Genomic DNA, 23,941 nt, shown 5'->3' on the forward strand with positions numbered 1-23,941 from the left:
ATTTGCTTCATTTGAAATAAGAGTGTTCGGCTAGTGTTTTAGGTGTACATCCTTGTATAATATTTTGTTTTATTAAAGGACAGGGCACTGAGAATGCCTGTTTAAAAGTAGAACTCCTCGGTGACAAAGGATGAACTTGGTGGCCTGGCCCCCTGTGTGCCTTGGTGTCTGGGGTGGTGGTCTGGATGACAGCCACCTTCTGTGCTGAGTCCCAGCTGGAGGCGCGCAGAGTCTGAGGCCGCGGTTGGGGGCAGGAGGACCGCGGCGGCGGCGGCCCTGGGCCCCGGGCCGTGCAGGCTTACACTGCACTGATAGTGACCCTCCTTGGGGGCAGCCTCTAGAAGCGTCTCAAAAGTGGTTTTTCTGCCTTTTGTGCCGAAGTATGCTCCGTCCCAATAACCGTAGTCCGGGCCATCAGGTAGCTGCATCTCAGGTCTGTGCTGCTCACGGGGACGTGCTTCTGAACGTGTCCCCTCCTGTGATCGACACAGGTACGAGGTCTGCAGTGCCTCTGCGGATGGCTCGGAGTGTCTCCTGCTTTCCATCTACTTCAGGGAGAGGAGGTCCCGGCCATCGAGCGCTTCCGCCGGGGCGGTGCTCTACGGGCAGCCACTGCTGATGTCTGTCCCCAGGCACGGGCTGACCCGCGAGTCTCTGTACCAGGCCGTTTGTGAACGTATCAGGTGGGTGGTAGAGATGTGATTTGCGTGTTACCTGAAATCGGTTTAGGCTCAGTACTAGCAGTGACGACCCCCACACAGCACCCGTATCGACCCCATGTGCCCACCTCTGTGCCAGCCCCGCAAAGGGCCCGGGTGGGTGCCGCCAGGACAGGTCATGTGGCACATCGTAAGCCCCATGACGCCGGGCACCTAAGCCTCCTTCCTCTTGTCCCTGGAATCATGTCTGTCACACCTGTCAGTCACTTGCTTTAAGGAGTCTAGTGCTTTGATTATATTTTGTATTTGGATAAAATTTTTAAAGTATTCCACTGTCATTCTGAGGCTGATAATTGATATTACTGGGAAATATTTTTTAAAGATTTTATTTATTTATTTTTAGACAGGGAAAGGGGGGGAGAAAGAGAGAGAGAGAGAGAGAGAGAGAGAGAGAGAGAGAGAGAGAAATATCAGTGTGTGGTTGCATCTCCCATGGCCCCCACTGGGGACCTGGCCTGCAACCCAAGCATGTGTCCTAACTGGGAATCGAACCAGCGACCCTTTGGTTTTTAGTCCATGCTCAATCCACTGAGCTACACCAGCCTAGGCAACTGGAAAATACTTTTTAAAGTGACAGTGCCACATGGCATTCATGGAAGACTTGAGAGAGACTTTCTCAGAGTTCTTAGTGACTTACTAGCTAAACATCTTACCTCTTGGGTTCTTGTTAATTTTTTGTAGTGATGAGCCATCACATGATTTCAAAGCCCTTTAATTTATAAAAATTGTTTTGTGAATAGCTGAATATGTAAGTTATGGAATATTTCTAGGTGAGTGGTGGAGAAAAATGCATAAATGTTGCAGCTAACAGTTTTCTCTTTCTTTTTCAAGCCGCTATATAAAACAGCCGTTGCCTGCTGAGTGTGGCAGCTCGCCCTCGGGGCTCGGGGCCTGCAGCGGCTCCAGAGACGGCTGTGAAGGTGCGTGCTCGCCACTCAGTGGGGCTGTGACTCGGGCTGTGACCGGCTGAATCCCCTTGACCTCCCTCTCTCCCAAAGGTTTTGTACATGTGGGAGGGGGAGGCTCTGAGGCTGGGTGGGCTCTGTCCATGGAGCAGACCTGGAAGCCCCCCCGGGGGTGCCCACTGCCCAACTTTGGCACCTCGAGGAGTCTCCTCAGACCTGTAGGCCGGGTTTTGCCTCGGGCGCACTGAGCCTAGCAGGGTCCTGAGGCGGAGTCAGGCTTTGATTCTGACCTCTTGGGGGCTGCAGAGTGGGCCCTTCTCCGGCACTTGCCTGCCTCCGGGACCTGGTCTCTGTCCCGCCTGATCTGCCCACAGGGCTGTCTTCTCGGTCCCTGCCCCTGAGGAGGACGGGTGTCTTTGCCAGCCAACAAGAGGCAGAGTTTCTCCTGGGCATTTCTTTCTCATCTGAAAGCCACAGGCAGGGGCTGACCTGCCTGCTCCTGCTGCGGGAGGGGGAGAGCCACAGTCCCCAACAGCAATGGGGTGGGCTCGTCTGGCAGCCCAGAGCCCTCGGCGCCCTGCCCTGGCCAGGGCCCGTAGCCCATCTCTGACTGAGGAGCTGCGTCTGACCTGCATGTGGCTGCTGTCCCTCATTTGGGGGCATGTCTGTCCTTATTCCTGTAGAGCTGTAGATGGCCCCCGGGTTCGTGCTGAACACTCGTGCAAATCTGAATGCCCAGATTTCTCCAGGGCACACATGGTCCTGGGAGGTGGGAATTGACGTTCAGCGTAGCGACCGCAGGCTCTGGCTCCAACAGGCGTTCCCAGTTGGTGGTGGTGGTTTAGTTTGAACGTTGATTACAGCCGTATTCTGATTGTTGCCCCAGATACCCCGCTCTCCCCACCCTGGGATGGGTGGGCTACATTCTGTGTGCAGGGCCCACGGGCAGAGCCTTGCTCTACCTGTCAGGAAAATGGGATGGTGGCATCTGCTTCAGAGAGTTTGAGGTTACAAAGGAAGGAGGTAATGTGCTGAAAGTACCCGGCACATAGTAGATAGTTACACCGTGTAAGTATTCGCTGCTGTCACGATTAGCCTGGCTGCTTAGACACTCCATCCCTCAGTCTCCTGTTGCGGAGCAGGGCTGCTGCCTTTTGCATCCTGTATGCAAGTCTTGGTTCATGGACTTTGAAGCCTGTTTAATTAAAATTAAATTTAAAGTGCTCTTGCTGTGGTCAGGTTGCTCAGTTGGTTAGAGCCTCGTCCTGACACGCCAAGGTCGTGGGCTCAGCGAGCCCTTGTTACTGAGCCCCTGACAAGGGCTCAGTCCCTGGTCAGGGACCAACCAATGAATGCAGAAGTAAGTGGAACAACAAAATTATTGTTTCTCTCTCTCCCTTTCCTTCACCCCTTCCTCTCTAAAAATCAGTTTTTTAAAAAAAGACCTAGCCCATACTGGTCTGGCTCAGTGGTTTGGTCATCGTCCTGCAGACTGAAAGGTTGCAGGTTTGATTCCTGGTCAGAGCACATGCCTGGGTTTTGGGCCAGGCCTCCAATTAGGAGCATAGCAAGAGGCAACTGATCGATGTTTCTCTCACACACCAGTGCTTCTCTCCTCTTTCTCCCTCCCTTCCTGTCGTTCTTAAAGATAAAATCTTTCTTTTTTAAGTACTTCTAATGTCTTTACTGCCACGGCTCCCTGCTAGGCCTTTGTGATGCTCTGTGTGACCTTGGTAGCTGCCTTCAGTGGACTGTGCTTTCTTTTCTCATCCTGTGATAGACACTCCATGCCATTTAATTCTGACAGCATTAGTGAAGCCTTCCCGCAATTGTCCAAGTAACTGGCAGCCAGTGACACGGGGAGGGACAGAGTTCTTGAAGTATCGGCACCGAGTAGGACTGAGGCAGGTTTTGGTTGCGTCCCTCTCAAAGCAGGCAGGCAGGGCCAGGTTTCCCTTGCCAGTCTGGAGTGGGGCAGGCTCCCCTGGGTGGTAGAGAGGGCTGCTGCTGTCTCAGGAGTCAGGGGAGCCGGTTGGGACAGGAACGTTCCTGAGAGCCGGGGCTTGCATCCTGTAGTCTGGCTGTTTTGGGCAGTGCTGATGGGGCTGTCGCACAGCGCTCTCCCTCCGTGGCTGTGCTGCTCCGTGGCCTGAGAGGGCACTGCATTGTCCTAGGCTCCACTCCTCCTTCCTGTGAGCCCTCCCAGGGCAGCCTGGCCTTTCCTCAGAGTTTCCACTTCTAGTGACATTCCCCCAAACATACCAACTTTATAGTTCAAATCTTTTCTTCCCCTGTGACTTTTTTAAAAAGATTTAATTTTCTTGAGGTGGTGAAGGGAGAAAGAAAAAGAGGGAGAGGAACATTGATGTGAGAGAGAAACATCCATCAATTGTCTTTTCTTATGAGTCCTGACTGGGGACTGAACCTGCAAGCCAAGCATGTGCCCTGACTGGGAGTCGAACCAGCAACCCTTTGCTTTAATGTGACGAGGCCCAACCCACTGAGCCACACTGGTCAGCGATCTCCTGAGACTTTCACATCACCTGTTGGGGTTGTCCTCTATCTTTGTCGAAATGACTTACTGGTAGCTTAACTTTCCCCTTCGACTGTCCAGCAACAGAAAATCTGGTGATTGTTTTTATTGTGGCCACATATCCTAGTTCTCTGGAAACACCTGGGAAATTTGCTCATCTACTTGGGTCTAAAATGCCTGTTAAAACTCTTAAAACCCAGCAATCTCAAATGGAGAAAGAGAAAGAGAAAAAGGGCAGGATGGACCTTGTCTGCTGTGTGTGACCTTGGGACCCAGCTCGGCACCCGTACCTGAGAGATGTTCGGTAAATACCAGTGGGAGGGACAGGACACACGGTGTTTGCTATAATAGTTAAACATTTCTTACTGTGTTTTTAGAGAAAGAAGCACTGGTTTTGCTGTTCAATTACGTATGCGTTCATCGCATATGCCCCGATCGGAGGTAGAACACACGACCTTGGTGTGTCGGGACAATACGCTAACCGACCTGACTGCCCAGCCAGGGCCATGTATATTGGGATATTTAAAAGTTGGCTCTTTAATTGCGTTACTTACTAAACTGTCTTCTTGAGTGTTAAATATGTGTTTAGTTTTGGTCCTTTTCTCTCTGTGGGCCTAATGGTGAAGCTGAGAGACTGGGACTCTTCAGGGTGAAGCCCAATAAACTACCATGTGGTGAGGGCCCCGTATCTAGAACCCTCAGGACCGCGGACTGACTCGGTGCCTTTGGGTGACTCGCTGAACCTCTCTGGGCCGCTGCTTCCTCGACATGGAGTAGCAGTGTCCACTCTGCCTGTCTTCCTGGGCTGTGTGGGGGCACCCCTAAAAGTGCCTAGTAAATGCAAAGGGACAGGTGTAGTTCCACATACACGGGAGAGAGTCTGGAAGGAAACACCAGAGTTCGGTGTTAAATAAAATTTTTAACGTTGACATAGTGGTTTCACTTGTGTCCCAGGAGAAGACGAAGAGGAGATGGAACACCTGGAGGAAGGCAAGGAGCAGCTTTCGGAGACTGAAGGCGGCTGGGAGGAGGAGCCGGGAAGTGACCCCAGGGAGACCACCCGGAAGGTCAAAGGCCAGTCCTGCCCCAAACGGCTTTTCAGCCTTAATGCTGTGAACTCCTATGGAACAGCCGACATAAACGCGCTCGAAACAGATGAAGAGTTACTTAAACTCAACTGTAAGCACTTTCTCTCACCTCTCAAACCAGGCTCTGCTGGGACCTAGGATCTATTTGAAAATCCTTGCTCTCAATACTCACTGCTTTGGGCTTTCATGGTCTCATGTAGCTCTGAGAACAGACGTTGTGTTACCCTTGGATTGAAGCTCCTTAAAGACTGTTTCAGCCCGGGCCGGTCAGCACAGGTGGTGAGAGCATCATCCCGATACCCTCAGGCCGTGGGTTTGATCCCTGGTCAGGACACATATGAGAATCAGCCAGTGAATGCATAAATGAGTGCATCAACAAACTGATGCCTTTTCTTTCTCCCTCTCTCTCTCTCTCTACAACGACAAAATTAGATTGGAAGTTTAAAAAAAACCTTTCAGAGGCACTGGGCGTGTGTTGTCACTTGCACTTCCATATCCCTCCTTGTCAATCTCCTCTTTGGTCCTTGATGACGTCAGGAGGGACAAGCCCGCCCTCCACTCCCACTGCCCTTCGCAACCTTTGCTCCANCCAGTGAATGCATAAATGAGTGCATCAACAAACTGATGCCTTTTCTTTCTCCCTCTCTCTCTCTCTCTACAACGACAAAATTAGATTGGAAGTTTAAAAAAACCTTTCAGAGGCACTGGGCGTGTGTTGTCACTTGCACTTCCATATCCCTCCTTGTCAATCTCCTCTTTGGTCCTTGATGACGTCAGGAGGGACAAGCCCGCCCTCCACTCCCACTGCCCTTCGCAACCTTTGCTCCAGGCTGGCCCTCCTGGGCAGCGGCATTTTCCCAAACTTGGTTCACTTATGAGAAGACTGCGTTTTTCTTTTGTTCCTGAAGGGTGCTCAGGAAATGTGACCCACCTGGAGGATGGCCATGGCTTCTGTGGGCTTTCTGCCCACTGGGGCCTGGAGTAGGGCCTGTCCCCCAGGCGGAGGGGGGCATCCACATGGGCTGGCGGCCTGTGTGACAGGCACGTGGGCGGTGAAGATGCCCGCACTGGCTGAGAGGGCAGCTGCCAAAGCACCTCTGCCCTGCAGCTCCTTTCTCTGGAGAGTTAGCTCAGTGTCCTTGAACTAGCCAGCTGGCTTTCTTCTCTTTTTTTGTTATAATTCTCTAACACTTTTTCAATAACAATTTTACTGAGCTATTTTTTATCTCTCTACCTCTCTATCTGCACCTCTCTCTTCTCTGTGCACCCCCTTCCTCTTTGGTCCAGTGCCCAGCAGTTTCTAGCTCTTTTCCGGAACTCCAGGCTTTGACTCCTCAACTCAGCTCTTTCTCTCCTTCCCACTCCTCTGTGCCCAGCAGGAGCTTGTCTGCGGCGGTCACCTGGGGCCCTGGCGCTTCCATCACCCACGCTGTTTGCCGTCCTCTCTCAGGGAGCTTGCTCTTGCCCTGCCTCTGAGAACAGTGGTCTTTCATCTGTTTTGTTGGGTTTTCTCGTGGTTTAAGGCAGAAAAATAAATTTGGTCACTGTTACTCCATCTTTTTTTTTTTTTAATCCTCACCCAAAGATATTTTTTTATTGGTTTCAGAGAGCAAGGGAGAGAAAGAGAGAGAGAAACATATGAAAGAGAAACATGGGTTGCTTCTCGTACATGCCCCTGACCGGGGATCGAACCTGCAACCTTTTGGTGTATGGAACTACATTCCAGCCAACTGAGCCACCCAGCCAGGGCCTCTACTGTTACTCCATCTTGACCTATGCCCTTTCAGAATTATATAGCCAGCACCCTTGGAGCTTGTCTAAAACATTGAGGGAATCTTTGCCAGCGGATTTGAGGTCCAGGTGTTAGGAGTTGGCTGGCCGAAGGCAGAGCATTGCTCTTGGCAGTGGCTGGTTATGTGTGAGCTGGTGTCAGTGGCACAGCCTGAGTGGCCTGTCTCGTTCCTATCACCTGAAGAGCCTCTCCTATTGCTGACCATTCCAGTAATGGGTGGCCCTTTGGCCTTTCTCCACAGCTGGCTCCACCCTGGCCATGAACTGGGACTCTGAGACCCGGAGTCTGTACTATGATGAACAAGAATCTGAGGTGGGTCGCTTGGGGTTCTTGGTCAGGGAGTGCGCCGGAAGTGCGTGAGGGTCACTGCCCCCCACCCCCACCCCCCGCCACCACTTCCCAAGTGACAGGCGCTTAAAGGTTTTGTCAGTCTGTGTTCAGAGACTCCAAAAAATGCATTATATTCCAGACATGAGAGCTAGCCAGCTGGCGGCCCAGCCAGGGTGGCGCTAATTTCGCCAGCAGAACTCAGCATTGTGTTCCGCACAGGCCTTCGAGAAGCACGTGAGCGTGCTGCAGCCCCAGAAGAAGAAGAAGACCGCCATGGCCCTGAGAGACTGCATCGAGCTCTTCACCACCATGGAGACGCTTGGGGAGTACGACCCCTGGTAGGCACTCCGCTCTCTGGGCAGGGCACCCCACACCCTGGGGCTCTGACATCCACTGGGGCCAGCGGTGTACCCCAGACCCTTTAGTCTTTGGATGCGTCGCTCTTTCATGTCACCGACCCTACAACATGGGTCTTTCCTCACATGTCATGTTTTCCTGACTCGGCAAGCCATCGCCCTGTATCTGAAGATGACAGAGACCCCTGCCGAGTGCAGGAAGGGCTGCGGGGTGGCGCCTCCCCCCAGTGGAGGTTTCTCTTTTCCCTTCAGGTACTGTCCCAACTGTAAGAAGCATCAGCAGGCCACAAAGAAGTTTGACCTGTGGGCCTTGCCCAAGGTCCTGGTGGTCCATCTCAAACGCTTCTCCTACAGCCGGTACTGGAGGGATAAGCTCGACACCGTGGTGGAGTTCCCCGTCAGGTGGGTGCCTGCGCTCCGGGCTGCTGTTTGTTGTTTTGGTTTGTTGGGGTGACACTGGTTAACAAAATTAATATGGGTTTCCGCCCTGGGCACGTAGCTCAGTTGGTTAGAGTGTTCTCCTGATATGCCAAGGTTACGGGTTTGATTCCTGGTCAGGGTGTACAAGAATCAACCAAAGAATGCATGAATAAGTGGAACAACAAATCGATGTTTCGCGCTCTCTCTCCTCCCCTTCCTCCCTCCTCCTTTTCATCTCTCCCCCCACCTGTCTCCCCCTTCCTCTCTTTCTAAAATCAATAATTAAAAAATAAAACATTAAAAAACCATACAGGTTTCAGGAGCATAGTTCCACAGCACGTCATCTGTTCACTGTGTTGTGTGCTTACCTCCCTGAGTGAAGTCTTCCATCACCATTTTGGCTGCATTATTATTGGGAATATTTATCTTTTTCTTTTATTTTTTTTAAAGATTGTATTTTTAGACAGGGGAAGGGAGGGAGAGAGAGAAACATCTATGTGCGGTTGCCTGTAATGTGGCCCCCACTGGGGACCTGGCCTGCAACCCAGGCATGTGCCCTGACTGGGAATTGAACCGGCGACCCTTTGGTTCACAGCCCATGCTCCATCCAGTGAGCCACACCAGCCAGGGCATTATTGGGAATATTTAAAAAATGGGAGATCTCCCCTGGCTGGTGTATCTCAGTGGATTGAGTGCCATCTTGTGATCCAAAGGGTCACCGGTTCAATTCCCAGTCAGGGCACATGCCTGGGTTGTAGACCAGGTCCCTAGTATGGGGTACATGAGAGGCAACAGCACATTGATGTTTCTCTCTCTCCCCTTTTCTCTGTGTAAAATAAATAAATAAAATCTAAAAAATAAATAATAAATAAAATAAAAAATGGGGGAGTCTGGGCATGGATCAGGAGAGGGTTTGGCACCAAGCACTTGGTTGCATTAGGGTGTGTGCTACTGCCCCAGGAGGTTAGATGCGGGCTCACCCCCTCTCCCCACCCCCCCACCCCCCGCCTGTGGGACAACTCTCCAGGGTGATGCTGATGGTTTCTGCCACTTCTGTCCCTCTTGAGTCCCTCCTGCCACCCGACTGACCTGGTTTGGCCATCTGCCATCCGTCCCAGGGAGCCTGGCCTCAGCAGGATAGTACAGGCACAGCATTGCTGCTCGTGAGTCGGGGATAAAGCGACCAGAAAAGGGTCTGCTTGGCAAATTGGGTTATTGGGGTCCATGGGTGGAGGCGCCCCCCCCCCATCTTGTCTCTGGATGGGCAAGTCCACAGGATAGGATTTACTCCACAAGATGCAGTGTTCAAAATGCTGAGTGGGGGATGGTATTTCATAGATCTCTGTATTTAATATTTATCCACGTATAGATGTGTCAGTGAAAGAACCTAGGTGGTGGATAGGTATTTATTGGAAAATTCTTAATTTTTCTGTATGTTTGAAATTTTCAAAATAAAATATGGGAATAAGAGTTTTCCGGGCCTGTTCTGGTTTAACTTAAATTTTCATGACACCAGGTATCATTTTGACAGTAACGACCATTTGTGCATAGTTACGCAGCCTTCCTGTGTGGGCCCGGAGCCCTTCCTCGCCGGTTTTCCAGGGTTGGGGTTGCCCAGGCCTGCCCTGTTTGTTACCTGTTCGTTCCTCCCACAGCAGGTGTTCGAGTGCCCCGCCCCGCACTAGCCTACGGCGTGACTGCGTTGCTGGGTCACTCGGCTTGCCTGGAGTGTAATGTATTTAAGGGCTGTTTTGTGTTTTGTGCTCAGAGGTCTGAACATGTCCGAGTTTGTCTGTGACCCTTCAGCAAGGCCTTACGTGTATGACCTCATTGCCGTGTCCAATCATTATGGAGCCATGGGGGTTGGTCACTGTGAGTACCGGCGTCTGTTCCTTCCTAAGGTCTTGAAGTGGCCCCTTGGCCAGTCCTCTCCCTCCAGCCTCTCCCTGCCGCCAGGCGTGGCCCCAAGCCCTGGGCTCGCACAGCCTCACGGGCCTCAGGCCTTTTTTATACTGTTGCCCCTTCGCTTGTACAGGTTTTGGGGGTGTTTTTGAGGGCGGGGGTTTGGTTTTCATATTCTTTTATCCAGTAGTGCCACCTCTGGGAATCTATCCCAAGAAATGACATTGGGGAAAGCTTTATGCACAAACATATCCATGTAGTTATAACAATGGAAAAGGAGTGACAGACAGCGGGGTAATCAGGAGCTGGTACATTGTCCCTCCACTTGATGTCCCTCATGGCCACTGCAGAACGCAGTTAATCGGTGGGGAAATGCCAGTGATGTGTTGTGAAAACTACACAAAGTTGCATCATTACAGACAGTAGTATACAGTTGGATCACAACTGTGTTAAAATCACAAGTAAAGAAACTACGGTCGGGGTTGGGGAAGCCTAGGGGGAGAGGTACCAAAATGTTCATTTTACTTTTTTTCTCCTTGCTCTACTTTGTTTCCCAAAATTTCTGTAACGTGTGTGTAGGTTTACTTCTATAGTGAAAGGACCTCGTCCACTTTCTTACCTGTTTACGGAAAGGTACTAGGGACGTCTAAGTCAGGAGCTGTCTGTCCTCTTCCTCCTTCCTGCGTCTGCGCTGTGCCGACTGCTGCCATAGCCAGTGCGGGACCCCGGGAGATGCCGCCGAGGGAGGCGCCCGCTCCACTGGCCCTCAGTGTGGGTTGCAGAACCGCCCTTGCCCTCTCCCCTCGCCCGTGAGCTTTTCCTTTGGCCCAGCAGTCTCCTCTCCTGTCCCTCCATTCTTACTGTGTCACCTACTGGCACCAGATACCTGTTCAGTCTCCGGACATCGTATCTACGTTCCAGGCCATCAGAAGAAAGGAAAAAACGGCCACGACCTTCCCTTTTAAGCAGACCTCCCAGAAGCCCCCTCAACTCCTGCCTACGTCTCCTTGGCTATCCCCTGGTCACCTGGCTACACCTGGCTGCAGGGAGGGGCTGTTTCAGATCGGGGCTCTGCTGGAGTGGGCTGGCTGTCGGGGGTCTCTGATCACACCATATCCTGCAGCACTTAACCTTCACGGCCTTTTCCTCGCCAGATTAACTTTGATACCCGTTTGTGGTCCCAGTCCAGTGGAGTCATTTTTAACTGCTGCTTTAGCATGCGAAGGTAGCACTGGGCAGGTTTCTCATCGTGAGATTAGAGTGGTTGTGGGAGGGGCGCCTTGGGCCCACAGTTGGCACTCCCAGCACAGACAGGGGTGACAGCCCGCCTCACTTGCCTGTCACCTTCTCCTTTGCTCTTCGTCGCCACTCCGTGTAGGAGGCACTGTAGTGAGGAGTGAGCAGTCACGGCAGGCTGAGACCAGAAAGGATCCCTGCTACGCTCTGCCATTTCTTTGAGTCTGGGCGGAGCGGGGGTGGGGCAGGACTGTAGGCAGTGCTGCTGTTAACACACCCCGCCGAGCAATAGTGTAGAATGGAGGGGAAGTGCTGGCCGTGGGGGGTGCCTGGGTCATTGTGAGGAGCTGTTACCCAGACGCAGCCCTTGACTCACTCACAGTTTGAGAGAGGGATGGACTTGCCCCGTCTGCCTCCCAATCCTGCCAACCCACATGCCCAGGGCGCCCCTCACTCGGTGCACCCTACGGGCGCCAAGCAGTGAAAGGCGGTAGCCTTGGTGGTTCTTGTGAGAACTGTCGTTTTGCTTAAATCCTAAAGTCTTAGCTCCTGTTATAGATTCCTTGGCTCTGGGTCATTGCTCACAACCACCCTGAAAGTTGACACAGGATTTCTCTGGTTTTTTGTTTTCCGCAAAATTACAGTTTGAAGCTTTGGTCCCCGACAGCTGAATTTTCACCCTTGTCAAGCCTTTTTGAGAAGAAACAGACTTTAAAAAGGGATGAGTTATCTTTTGGTTGTTAAAGACACAAGTTGTACATTATTTTTAATGTCAGGGTCTTTGTTTTGTTTCATTTTTTTTTTTGGAGTTCTGTTGTTTAGTGCAAGCCTGTTAAGCTGGCCAGATGGGTTCTCTGGTGGTCGCTAGAGCATTTCCTTTTGACTTGGCAGACACCGCGTATGCGAAGAACAAACTGAACCGGAAGTGGTATTACTTTGACGACAGCAACGTGTCCCTGGCCTCTGAGGATCAAATAGTGGTGAGTGGGCCCTGGTACCTGCTTTCTCCTGTCCTTTGTGGATGAAAGCTGGGAGGGTCTCGGGCCGGCTGGATGTTCAGTCTTCCCGATGTGATGGGGAGCGAGGTGTGGTAGAGCCAGCTGGCTGCCACTCATTCTGGGACCCTTCCTAAATGAGAAGCTTGACTCTCTTCAAGAACCTGCCACAGGGCACCTTCCTGTCCCCACCCCCTGGGCAGGGTCAGCACAAGTAGCCTCGGGTAGAAGGGCCTTCCTGGTTGCCTGTGTGTGGGTGCATGTGGCCAGATGGCAGGTCCCTGAGAGGGTGTGATTTGAATAGTGCGAGAGAAAACTGGGAAGGATGGGTGGTATTCCAGCCAGTGAATGAACTTTCCCCTCTTCTGTTTCAGACAAAAGCAGCTTATGTGCTATTTTACCAGCGTCGAGATGATGAGTTTTATAAGCCACCTTCACTCACCGGTTTTCCTGGGTCCTCTGATGGAGGGACAAGACCAAGCAGCTCCCAGCAGGGCCTGGGGGACGAGGAGGCTTACAGCATGGACACCAACTGAGGCCACCTCCATGACCTGCCGCCCCTAGCACCAGTGTGGTCCCCAGGAGAACCTCTTTGACCCTCTGAAGACTACTAGTGTTTGGTCTAAAAACCAGATCAGGAAATTCCCTTCTTTTATGAGCAGAAGAAAAAAAAAAAGACCCTTGTTTGTTCAGAAGAGTTATGTGAAGAGGCTGAATTTTTTTCTTTTTAAATAGGTGGTGAGACATCTCTATAAAACCCCTGGAGCCGTGGGGGTGGGGGCGGGGGCACACGGGCACATGTGCAGGGATTCCAGAGGAGGGAAAGGCCCACCCACCCATGCTGTGACCGAGTAGGGTGCAGCCAGGAGCCTGCGGCAGGCTGCCCTGAGTCCCCGCATTCCCAGTCCTGGTGCAGGTGTCTGCCCACAGTAAACAGGGCCTCAAGTATATACTTGTGTGTCCCCATCTCCCTTGCTGTGATGGGTTGATAATTCCCTAAAAGTTAGCCACTGACCTCATTTCTAATTTCCAGCTTTCCCTAACGAACTTATTTATTGTGGGGGTCCCCTGCCCCTCCATCTGGAGTGGTACCTAACAGTTTTGGTATGTCCCCCCATCACCCTTAGAGCTGGATACACTGTAAGTTTTATTAGCTGTCACTTAAAAGAGAATACACAAAACTGCTGGTGACCATGATCCATCCACTACACTGCTTTGTGTTGGCTTGACAACTGGAACTTTCCTGGGAGTTTGTGAGGCTTGGAAAGAGCTTCCAGCCTTGCTGAGAAATGACATCCACCTCCAGCCTGGGTTCGGGGCCCCACCCCCCAGCACTGCCGAGGTCCGTCCCACATACTCCCCACCCCGAAGCACCCCATCCCCTTCCCTCTCCTGGTGAGGCCAGAGCCAAGTCCCTGCCTTTTCTCTCCGAGTGGGGGTGGGAGGGGTGGGATCCCTTGTTTGCCGTGTGTCTGACCTTTACCCTGACCCGTGGCGGTTGGGCGGGTCTCGGGCACGTGCGATCAGTCCCACTGTGACCGTTGGCTGGGGGTGGCGGTGTGACCGCACTGCTGGGTGAGGACCGGCAGCTGGTGTACCTTCCTTAGGGAGGCCAGGCGTGCAGGGTAGGGCGGTGCTCAGGCCCGTGGCCGGTGGGAGGGCGGGGCGGGAGGCGGATCCACTGCGGGGAGCAGAGAATGGGATCCCCGACACCAGCCTGTGGGGACACTGGCCTGTGGCGTGGATTAAGCCCAAGGAAATCGTGGCGAATGTCCCATTTGGGGTGGTTTACAGCCTCACTGAAACGTCATTCTCAGGTTGCTCTACGTTTCCAAGTGTTACATAATGAAGACGTGGTCATTTTTAGGGGAAATGTCAGAAAAACTGAGAAGATGCAGGAAGGAGCTGACTGCAGCCATTGACCGGGCCTTTGAGGGAGTCAGTCGGGCCCAGCAGAGCGCGGGCCGGCAGAGGCTGGGGGCGGACGCCGCGCCGCGCTCCTTCCCCGCCGCGGGGCGCGGGCCGCGCTGCCCGCGGCATCCGCTGGCCGCCGCCTGCTCTGCTGCAGCTTTCGCTCCCGTCCCCTGCGCTCCGGAGACCGAGAGCCCTGCCTCCGCCCCAAACCTTGCCCCAGTAAATGCAAAGCCGCACGCCTTGTGCCCCCAAAGAAAACCTCTGACCAGCAAGGAAAACGTATTAATGCATTCCTCCATCTTGGCGCCGGAAAGACAGTTTTGGAGAGCAGCGGGAGACGGGGAGAGCTGGAGGAAGGACAGCCTGAGGTGATTCCAGTTTGATGGTTTGACAGCTACACTTAGGGAGACCTCGTTTCTGAAAAAACTGCTGAAGATCCTCATTGAGTCATTCACACCGCTCTCGTCTGCCTTTGGCAGCTCCACGACTGTGTGTGGGACGTTGGGGACCTTCCTTCAGAACTGCAGTCTGGCCCAGAAACCGAGAGAGGGAGGGGCGGGGGGAGAGAGAGGGAGAGAGAGAGAGAGAGAGAGAGAGTGAGTGTGAGTGTGTGTGTGTGTGTGTGTGTGTGTGTGTGTGTGTGTCCTGGCTATCAAGCCAGTCACTGAAGCTACTTTGCAGCAGCCACACAGAAACAAAAATCTAAATTCTGCTGACCTCTGCCCACACTGGGGGCAGGGCGGATGGCCAGCCTCTTCGTGCCTCTACTCCCCGCCCCCACCCCAGGCTTTCTTGCCTCCCAGGGCTCCCCTGGACCTTTTCACCTGGCAGCTTGAAACTGCTTGGCCCAGACACGAAATACAGGTTCTGCCCTCTTCGCTGCCGAGTGACAGAGAATGGAGAACCGTTTCGCTGGTTTTCTACATTTTTTCATCCATTGAACTGCAAATAATTATCCTGGTTTTTAGAGACATGATGTGTTGTCTGCGATGCATTGTCCTCTAATCGCAAAAGAAATGACCATTTAAAAGCCACCAGTACACTTTTGTCCTAAAGATCACCTAACCGAGATCCCCTCCCATATTTTCTTCAAAGCGGATCTAATTCCCCACCCTTTTCTTCTAACCCCGGGGGTGCTGCAGGAAAGAAACGGAGAAAGATTCGAAGGTTGACCCCAACGTGCCACTCAGCAGCTCTAGCCAAGAGGTCACCAAGGATCTGCTTGATATCATCGGTGAGTGCCCCGGCCGGTCGGGCCGCCCTGTCCCCGGGAAGAGGGCCCTCCGAAGGCCCCTGGGTTAGCAGGTGTCACAAGCCGCCCTCCCGCTTCTCCTCCGTGTTCTTGGTCGGTCTTACTCACAGCTGGCTCTGTGCAGAGGCCTCGTGGAGCCGATCGCCTGGTGGAGTCACTTCAGAAATGTCTAGTCACAGCACATCCATGGAGGCCGGGCGGTGGCCCCAGAACTTGGTGGCTGAGCTGAGATCTAAGGACATGGGACATGGGCAGGGGACGTAGCAGCCCAGCTGCGTGCGTGCCACAGGCTCAGACTAAAGCTCAGGCGCCCAAAGTTCCACTGTAACTTCACCACCCGGAGCCCATTGGTGTAGTGTTGTACCTGTGGTCAGACAGCTTTCCTACACTCTCACCTGTGTATCCGTGGTGAACTATGCGTGCTCTGTTCTCAGTGGCTCCCACTACACAGTGGACGCAGCTCCTGGTTAAGGGGTGCGTAGCCCCAAGGGCTGCCCGAAGCTGTTGGCTCCACATAGCCTCCAGGTTGTGGGCAGTGAAGGAGAGGCCCGGTGGTGGCAGTACTCACCCCAGACCACAAAGCAGGAGCCCCGCCAGCCCACTCCTCTAGCGGACTGAGTGTCCTCCACCAGCCCCAGGAGGTGAACTGAAGTCGTTACTACTTCTGCTCACCACCTTACAAGGCCCTGGCCAGCACCAGGCAGCATTTTGATTACTCTGAAATCCCATTTCTTTTCCACACCAAGCCTGGGCATGCCTGTTGGCCCGGGAGTTCCCTGAGAGCCAGGACAAGCATGCACACCCTGTACTCTCCCCCCACATACCTTCCCTGGGGGCCAGCAGAGTGCTGGGGTTCAGTGACTGCTGGGGCCAGCAAGGACAACGCTGGCTCTGGCAGCCTGTCGCCTTGGGACGGGCCTGCCCCGCTCTGTGCGACCCCAGCAGAGAGGCTGCCCATCTGGGGGTTTGCACTTGTGCCTGTCGCATCTCTGAAAACCTCCCACTGGGCTAGTGATGCTGAGTGTTCTTATTTTTAAGACAGTACAAGCATCCGGACTATTGAAGAACTGGCTGGAAAACTAGAATTTGAAAACGAGTTGAACCGTGTGTGTGATCCCTGCAAAGATTTGCCCTTCACGGAGGAAGCCTGGGCCCTGCTCATGGACGAGAGCCCACAGAAGCTCTCAGAGGCTGACCCCGGCGGCCTCAGGCAGGCTTTCGACGATCACAGTATTGTGGAGACAATTCTGGACTTGGAAGAGGACTACAGCTTGATGGCCCCGTTTAAATACCACGCTGAGTGAGGACAGCTGACTTGGGCTTTGGTTCCTCACTGCGGGAGGCTGATGTTCGGTGGCTGCAGAGGCAGCCAGTCACGTTTTTCAAAGGGCTGGTAGAATCTGAATCACCACACCCTTCTTTTTAAATTTTTTTATTTATTGATTTTGAGAGAGAGAAACATTGACTTATTGTTCCACCCATTTATGCATTGACTGGTTGATTCTTATATGTGCCCCAGCTGGGGATCGAACCCACAACCTTGGTAGGTAGGGATGACTCTCTAACCAACTGAGCTACCAGGCCAGGGCCATCACACCCTTCCTGACTTCCTGTGTTCCTTTCTGAGCTGAAAGCCTAGTTGTGTTTTTTTGTTTTTGTTTTTGATGCTCTTGCTTTGAAATGTTTCTTCCTGTTCATTTTTTTCACTTAACATCTATTTTGGGGGTTGAGGTTCGATATACTCAGTACTCAAGGCAGGTGTGGGCTGTGCGCCTCTGCAGGTCTCTCAGTGTTCTTTCCAGGGAGCCTCCGAAAACATGCCGCGGCCACAGCCAGGTGGGCTTTGTGGACCAGCCCATCCCACCAGCTCACCCACATGGCGGACCTGGGCTCTAGAAGGAGCCTGGCCCTAGGCCCTCTGCCACCCTCCGTGCTGCCCTCCCTCTGCGCACTCCTTACACACCGCTCTGCACACAGGGCTGCCTGTTCCCTGCCTGGGCCCTTGCCCGCCTCATCTCCAGGCCAACTTCCCTCCATCTCCGCCCCCATCCCCGCCCCTGCCCCTGCCCAGCTCAAAGGCCTCTTTGTTGTGTCAAAGTGGCTGGTAGCACCCCTGGGCCCCTCCTGACAGGACATTCTCAGAGGCCTCCCTGCCACACATTGCGCACCTGACACCCGGGCCCCGATGAGGGGGTGGACAGGGAAAGGCATGCCCAGGGCCTGCGCGTCCACCGTTATTCCTGAGCCTCATCCCTCCTGCTGCAGGCCGGGGACTTGAAGGTTCCGGAGGCAACCACCTATCGGGGCCAGACAGGCAGGGAGCGAAGGAGGGGCCAGTCCCTGCTCTTCTGAGGTCAGCATAGTCCCAAAAGCTTAGCAGGGCTGGCTCAGCCCCCTCCCTGGAAAGAAGACATTCTCAAGTTATTTGGACAATACTCTCAAAACCATGGCATTCCCTCGGAAACCTAACAAGCTGCCGGACAAGTGTGATGCCTCTCAGAAACAGGCTCTGGGCAGTGCCTCCGTCTTGCTCATGGCTCATGGTGGGTGGGGAAGAGGCCTGGCCCGGCAAACCGAAGAGCTGAGGACTGAAGAGCTGAGGAGGAAGGCCCGGTGGCCCAGGCACCACCCCCTAGGACAGTTTTGAAGCTCATGACCTCACAAAGGGCAGGCTGCAGGGCCAGTGACACACGCTTCATCTGGGGTCTGGTGATCCCCCTGGGCTTGTAGGTGGAAACTGCACGCTTGCTCCTTAGGGACAGATGCTGGCACCTGCCCACACCCTGGAAACCAGCCCTGGTTGCTGGGGGGTGGGCTTTCCCGGTGGCGCAGCGGCCACCGCAGACGGCCCTCAATAAACACAGCCTGTGGAGTTGGGGTCCAGTTTCCTCTCCTGAGCAGGACGAACAAGAGCACGTAAACTGCTCAGAGCACCCTTGGCTGCCCGCTCCGAGGAGAGGGGGCCCTCTTGACTGGAGGGAGATGTCAGGCCACTCAACATGCAGAACACCAGGCCTCACACCAGCGCATTCCAAGCACAGTGTGTTGCTGTGGAAACCCTCCCCAGAGGAGGTGGAGCTTAATCCCCATCCTCCCCATCCCTGCCCGTCCCCACCCCTCCACAATGTGAGCTAGACTTGGTGACTTGCTCCCCCGAAATAGAGTAGGGAAGGGGCAAACGAGAGCCGTACATGAAGAAGCCTAAGCACCGAAGGCGAACACCATCGTGGTGTTCTGTGGGTGTCTCCCAGCCCTTACAGGGTGCGACACCCTGTCGGGTGCTCTGCCTCTGCAGGTGTTCTTATCGAATGTCAGGGCAACCCAGGTTGGAGGACACTCTGCAGGACACCTGGCCAGCACCCGGGACTGTCAGGGTCATGAAAAACAAGGAAAGACTCAAACTGTCACAGACCAGTGGGGACTGAGGAGACACAGTGACTAAAAGCAATGGATTGCCTCCTGGAGCAGAAAGTGGACACGACTGGAAAAACATGAAATCTAAATAAAAGTTGGAGTTTAGTTCCTGTGAATGTACGTTCGTTTCTTAGTTTTGACAAACCTTCCATGGCCATGGAATGTGTTAGCATCAGGGAAGGGGGGGGCGGGGGGGAGGGAGTGCACAAAAAAATGTGTATGGTGAGTGCACAGACTCACCATCCGGGCAACTTCCCTGCTCATCAAAATCATCCCGAAATGGAAAATGTATTTTTTTAAATGCAGTTGATCCTGAGTCTGTGAAAATGTGTATGAGCGCACATGCAGAAAATTTGTCATGGAGGGGACAGGACAGGTTTGCCCTGTATTTTCTAATTTATCTGCAGTGGACATATATCATTTCTGTAGAAAGAAGAAATTATAAAGTTGATTTATATTTAATTTATTTTTTAAGATTTTATTTATTTTCTTTTATTTATTTTATTTTTTTGGCTTTTTTAAAAAATATGCTTTATTGATTATACCATTACAGTTGTTCTATTCCCCCCCTTCATTCCCCTCCACCCACACACTCCCTCCCCCACCATTCTCCCCTCCTTAGTTTATAACCACATGTTTCAAGTTCTTTAGATTCTATATTTCCCCCACTATTCTCGCCCTCCCCTCTATCTATTTTCTACCTACCGTCTATGCTATTTTCTGTGCCTTCTCCCCCCTTCTCCTCCTCCCACTCCCCTGTTGCTAACCCTCCATGTGTTCTTCATTTCTATGGTTCCACTCCTGATCTAGCTGTCCTCTTGGTTTGCTTTTGTTTTACGCATGGTTGTTAATAACTGTGAGTTTGCTGACCTTTCACTGATAATATTTTTCATCTTCTTTTTCTTATATAAGTTCCTTTAGCATTTCATATAATAAGGGCTGGGTCATGATGAACTCCTTGAACTTGACCTTATCTGAGAAGCACTTTATCTGTCCTTCCATTCTAAATGAAAGTTTTGCTGGATAAAGCAATCTTGGCTGTAGGTCTTTGGATTTCATGACTTGGAATACTTCTTTCCAGTCCCTTCTTGCCTGTAAGGTCTCTTTTGAGAAATCCGCTGACAGTCTGATGGGAACTCCTTTGTAGGTGACTGTCCCCTTATCCCTTGCTGCTTCTAGGATTCTCTCCTTCATTTTAGTCTTGGCTAATGTAATTATGATGTGCCTTGGTGTGTTCCTTCTTGGGTCCAACTTCTTTGGGACTCTCTGTGCTTCTTGGATTTCCTGGAAGTCTATTTCCTTTGCCAGACTGGGGGAGTTCTCCTTTATTATTTGTTCAAATAAGTTTTCCACTCGTGGCTGTTTCTTTCCCCCTTCTGGTACCCCTATAATCTGGATGTTGGAACATTTAAAGATGTCCTGGAGGTTCCTAAGCCTCTCCTCATTTTTTTGAATTCTCATTTCTTCATTCCTTTCTGGTGGGATGTTTTGTTCTTCCTTCTGGTCCATTCCATTGATTTGAGTCCCAGTTTCCTTTCCATCACTATTGGTTTCCTGGACATCTCCCTTCATTTCAATTAGTTTAGCCTTCATATGTTCCTCTAATTTGTGACTATAGTCAACCAGTTCTGTGAGCATCCTGATAAACAGTGTCTTGAACTGTGCTTCTGAGAGGCTGGCAATCTCTCGGTCGCTTAGAGTTATTGGCTCTGGGACTTTGAGTTCTTCTTGCACCATCTTTTGGGCTGTTCGTGCCTGTTCCGTAGCAGGATCGGAGCCCTAGGTGTTCACTAGAGCAGGGCAACTCAGTCGCTGGGTTGTGACGTTGTATGTGGGGGCGGGGTCAAAGAGGAGCAATGGCGTCCTGTCTGCAACCTCCCGCCATGGCCCCCACAGGTGCGGCAGCTGCCACCGTCACTGGGGCCCGTGCATTTCGTCCCACTGCACGCGAGTGTGCCACAGCCGTCAGCCCTTGCCCCCTGGGGCCTGCATGGTCCGTCTCACTATGCGTGAATGTGCGACCGCAGTTAGTCTGCCCTGCACCCTGACTGGGTCCGGGCCACTTGTGCGCTTGGGTCAGGGGATCTGCCCTGTCTGACCCTGTTCCGCTGCTGGCTTCTCCCCTCTTACCGTCCCAGTTGCACGGTTAGTTGTAGTCGGACTTCCGTATAATTCAATTTTCTGTTCTTTGGGTGTGTCTTTGTTCTCCAAACCTTTGTTGTATTCAAACTTGATTGTGGGAGAAGGCACAGTGTTTCCACCTATGCCTCCATCTTGGCGAAAGTCCCCTATTTTTAGAGAGTGGGGACAATAGGGAGTAAGAGAGGGAGAGAAACATCAGTGTGTGGTTGCCTCTCACGTGCCCCCAACTGGGGACCTAGCCCACAACCCAGGCATGTGCCCTGGCTGGGGATTGAACCAATGACTGTTTGCTTCACAAAGGCAAAGAGTCCAGCACTCAATACATTGAGCCATACCAGCCAGGGCTAAAGTTGTTTTTTAAACCTTCCTCTCTGCCTGCCAGCCATGGACCTCCCTCACCAGGCACCTGCTCAGAGCTGAAGCTGACCTTTGCAGTATCCAGCAACCGGGGCATAGTCCGGGGCCAGCCAGGGAGGCTCAGCAGGAACTGACTAGGGAGACCCCTCCCAGAGGCCATGCTGGATGGAGCTCTAGGTCTCACCGAACTGTGTCTCACAACTCAGTTCATGTTCCCTGAAGAGCTTGGCAGAGGGGGTTGCTGCTGGGAATGGCAACTAGTTCTAACCCCAGAAGACTGAAAAGGAGGTTGTTTTTCTCCAGGGTGGAGATGCTTGCCCTTGGGAACAAGGGCGGAGCCCTGGGTCGGGTTGTGGGGGTCCCTGGTAGGGCAGACAGGTGTGCCTCTGTTTATGTGAAAATTTGGGCTTACTACAGGGGCAATTTGCTCTGGAATCCTGTACAGGAGCGCTTCCTCTCTGCAGAAACAGCTGTTCCAGAAAGCAGGTGAGCCCTGCGCCAGCAGCATGCCGGTCTGAGGTAGGTAAGGGTGCTCGTTTCCCTGGTGACCTCAACCCCCCTCTCTGCACCTCAGGCTCCTTGATGTACCCCAAGAAGAACTTCCTGCCTTGGTCACTTGCATAAACTAGAACTTTATTTATTTATTTGTTTATTTATTATTTTTTAATCCTCGCTGGAGGACATGCTTCTTGATTTTAGAGAGGGGAAGGGAGGGAGAAAGAGAGGGAGAGAAACGTCCATCGGTTGCCCCTCTCACATGCCCCAATCGGGGATCAAACCCACAACCTGGGCAAATGCCCCGACTGGAATCGAATCCATGGCCTTTCAGTTCAAGGCACAACACCCAACCACCTGAACCACACTGACCAGGGCTAGAACATTTATTTTCCTAAAACCTCAGGTGTGCAGGTAGCTGGGACCAAAGACTTCTTAGGAGGACATTAATAGTCATAACTGAAGAACGAAAAGGGTTTCACGGCACTCGGTTCTCTCCCCCACAATTCATCTTGGCAAGCCAAACAACCACTGAGTTGTTTCTCTGGAAACACAAAACTGTGGTGTGGATCAGCAGAATCAAAATAGAAACACGGCAGCTTTGGAACCTGCTAGTCACAAACTACAGGCCACATGTGAGAAGCTGGGCCTGTCCAGCCCAATAAGGAGAGGGTTCTAGTCCCCTGGTGCCTGCCACCCTGTCAATGCCAAAGCCACTAGAAACCAGCTGGATGTGCAGACTGGTAGACTTTGTAACAACTTAAAGCAGGTGCTGCTCTGTAGAAGCTTATGGGAGGGCCTGGAGGCTGGAGGGGATGGCTGATGGGACAGTTGAGGAAGAAGGGACAGCAAAAAGGAGAGAGATGAGTGAATGGCCAAGCGAAGGTCCAGCAAGGAGTGGAGAGCCACAGCAGAGGCCTGAGAGCAGAGCAAGGATTCTTTGAAAGGACAATTCAACAATGGCTGTGGGCTGGAAACAAAGACTCTGCCCTTAGCGCAGTCCCTATTGCGTTTCCCACGTGGGTCTAGACCAGAGTCTAAATTCTTGCCAGGTGAGCTCTGGGGGCACTTCTGTGTGGCTGTGTGTGACTAGCTCGGAGGCCTCAGGGTTCCTCTCCTGACATCTCCTGCTCTCTCACTGGGGGATAAGGGAGCCACCGCCTGGCCCACCTGCTCCAGCTCCTTGGCACTCTCCTGGACTCTCCACTTCCAATCTCAAGGAGCTCAGGAGACCAGGAGAAAGGTGACAGACAACCTGGGGGCCTGTGCCCCTCACCTTTGCACCCAGGAATGTGCCAACTGGGCAGCAACCCCATCCCACCCTGGAGGAGCAGTGAGTAGTCAATGGTCAGAGAAGCTGTTGAAAAGGCTTGGCAAAAGGGGCCTAATTCAAGCCAGTCTCCCCCTCCTAAATGGCCAGACCAGGGGCTCGCCTGGCTCTGGAGTGGAACGTCCTATAACTGAAGCACAGGACGTTTACTGCAGCAGTGAAGGCCAGCAGAGGAGGAGGACGGATGAGGGAGGCCCCTGAGCCTGACCGTAGATCAAGGCTATTGTCAGTAGACACCCCAAGGCGCTGCTCTGGCAGTTTGCTTTCTGCCTGGAATATGTGGAGAACGTTCATATTTTAGGTGCCAGCTGAATGTAGAGTGCACTGTGTTTCCCTCAGGAAGTCTGCTTGACAACAATGGGTCCCAGCCCTGGTGGGGAAGGATTCTCTGTGATAGGCCAGCTGGAAAATGCCTGATTTGATGCAGAGTTTTGGCTAAAGGCCCAGCATGGAAAAATTTTCAAAACTGCTCAACCTTGTAGCAAGGAACTATCTTTTTTAAGGTTGGAAAGTATGCTGTTTTCTGGGCACTTTGGGGAGAGAGAGACTGAAGGGGAGCTGGCTTGGACATCTTGCAGGAGACCTCTGACTGGGAGCCCTTTGGAGCTTCAGATTCAAGAAACAAAAAAGAGAAGTTTCCAGGGCTGCTAGAGAGACCGACTTTTAGGCCAGGGCTGCAAGGAGCTGTTTGGGTAGTGAGCAAGCAATCCCAGCCCCAGTACCAAGTGCCCACGAATGTCAGACAGTCCACTGGATATGGA

The 23,941-nt window shown here is 52.6% G+C and overlaps 2 protein-coding genes across 6 annotated transcripts in view; both read left to right on the plus strand.

Moving 5' to 3' along the window:
* USP4 (ubiquitin specific peptidase 4) overlaps positions 1-12,971 on the plus strand; it is a 39,335-nt gene extending 26,364 nt beyond the window's left edge. For 3 of the 5 annotated variants that reach the window (XM_037049726.1, XM_037049724.1, XM_037049725.1), the window contains 9 exons: positions 492-683; positions 1,551-1,639; positions 5,112-5,336; positions 7,279-7,349; positions 7,587-7,705; positions 7,976-8,125; positions 9,912-10,015; positions 12,173-12,261; positions 12,651-12,971. In XM_037049726.1, coding sequence (XP_036905621.1) covers positions 492-683; positions 1,551-1,639; positions 5,112-5,336; positions 7,279-7,349; positions 7,587-7,705; positions 7,976-8,125; positions 9,912-10,015; positions 12,173-12,261; positions 12,651-12,812 — 1,201 coding nt within the window. In that variant the 3' untranslated portion in view covers positions 12,813-12,971. Of the gene's footprint in view, positions 1-491; positions 684-1,550; positions 1,640-5,111; positions 5,337-7,278; positions 7,350-7,586; positions 7,706-7,975; positions 8,126-9,911; positions 10,016-12,090; positions 12,262-12,650 lie in introns of those variants that run through there. The other 2 variants (XM_037049727.1, XM_037049729.1) reach the window with 2 other exon arrangements.
* Positions 12,972-13,966: 995 nt separating this feature from the next.
* Positions 13,967-16,914, plus strand: CUNH3orf62 (chromosome unknown C3orf62 homolog). The gene is made up of 3 exons (XM_037049731.1): positions 13,967-14,558; positions 15,333-15,424; positions 16,481-16,914. The coding sequence occupies exons 1-3, from the start codon at positions 14,122-14,124 to the stop codon at positions 16,744-16,746; spliced, it is 795 nt and encodes a 264-aa protein (XP_036905626.1). The 5' UTR covers positions 13,967-14,121; the 3' UTR covers positions 16,747-16,914.
* The last annotated feature ends 7,027 nt before the right edge of the window (positions 16,915-23,941 follow it).

Source organism: Sturnira hondurensis, unplaced genomic scaffold (assembly GCF_014824575.4).
Source record: "Sturnira hondurensis isolate 20B ecotype Veracruz unplaced genomic scaffold, ASM1482457v3 Scaffold0006496, whole genome shotgun sequence".
Taxonomy (NCBI): Eukaryota; Metazoa; Chordata; class Mammalia; order Chiroptera; family Phyllostomidae; genus Sturnira; species Sturnira hondurensis.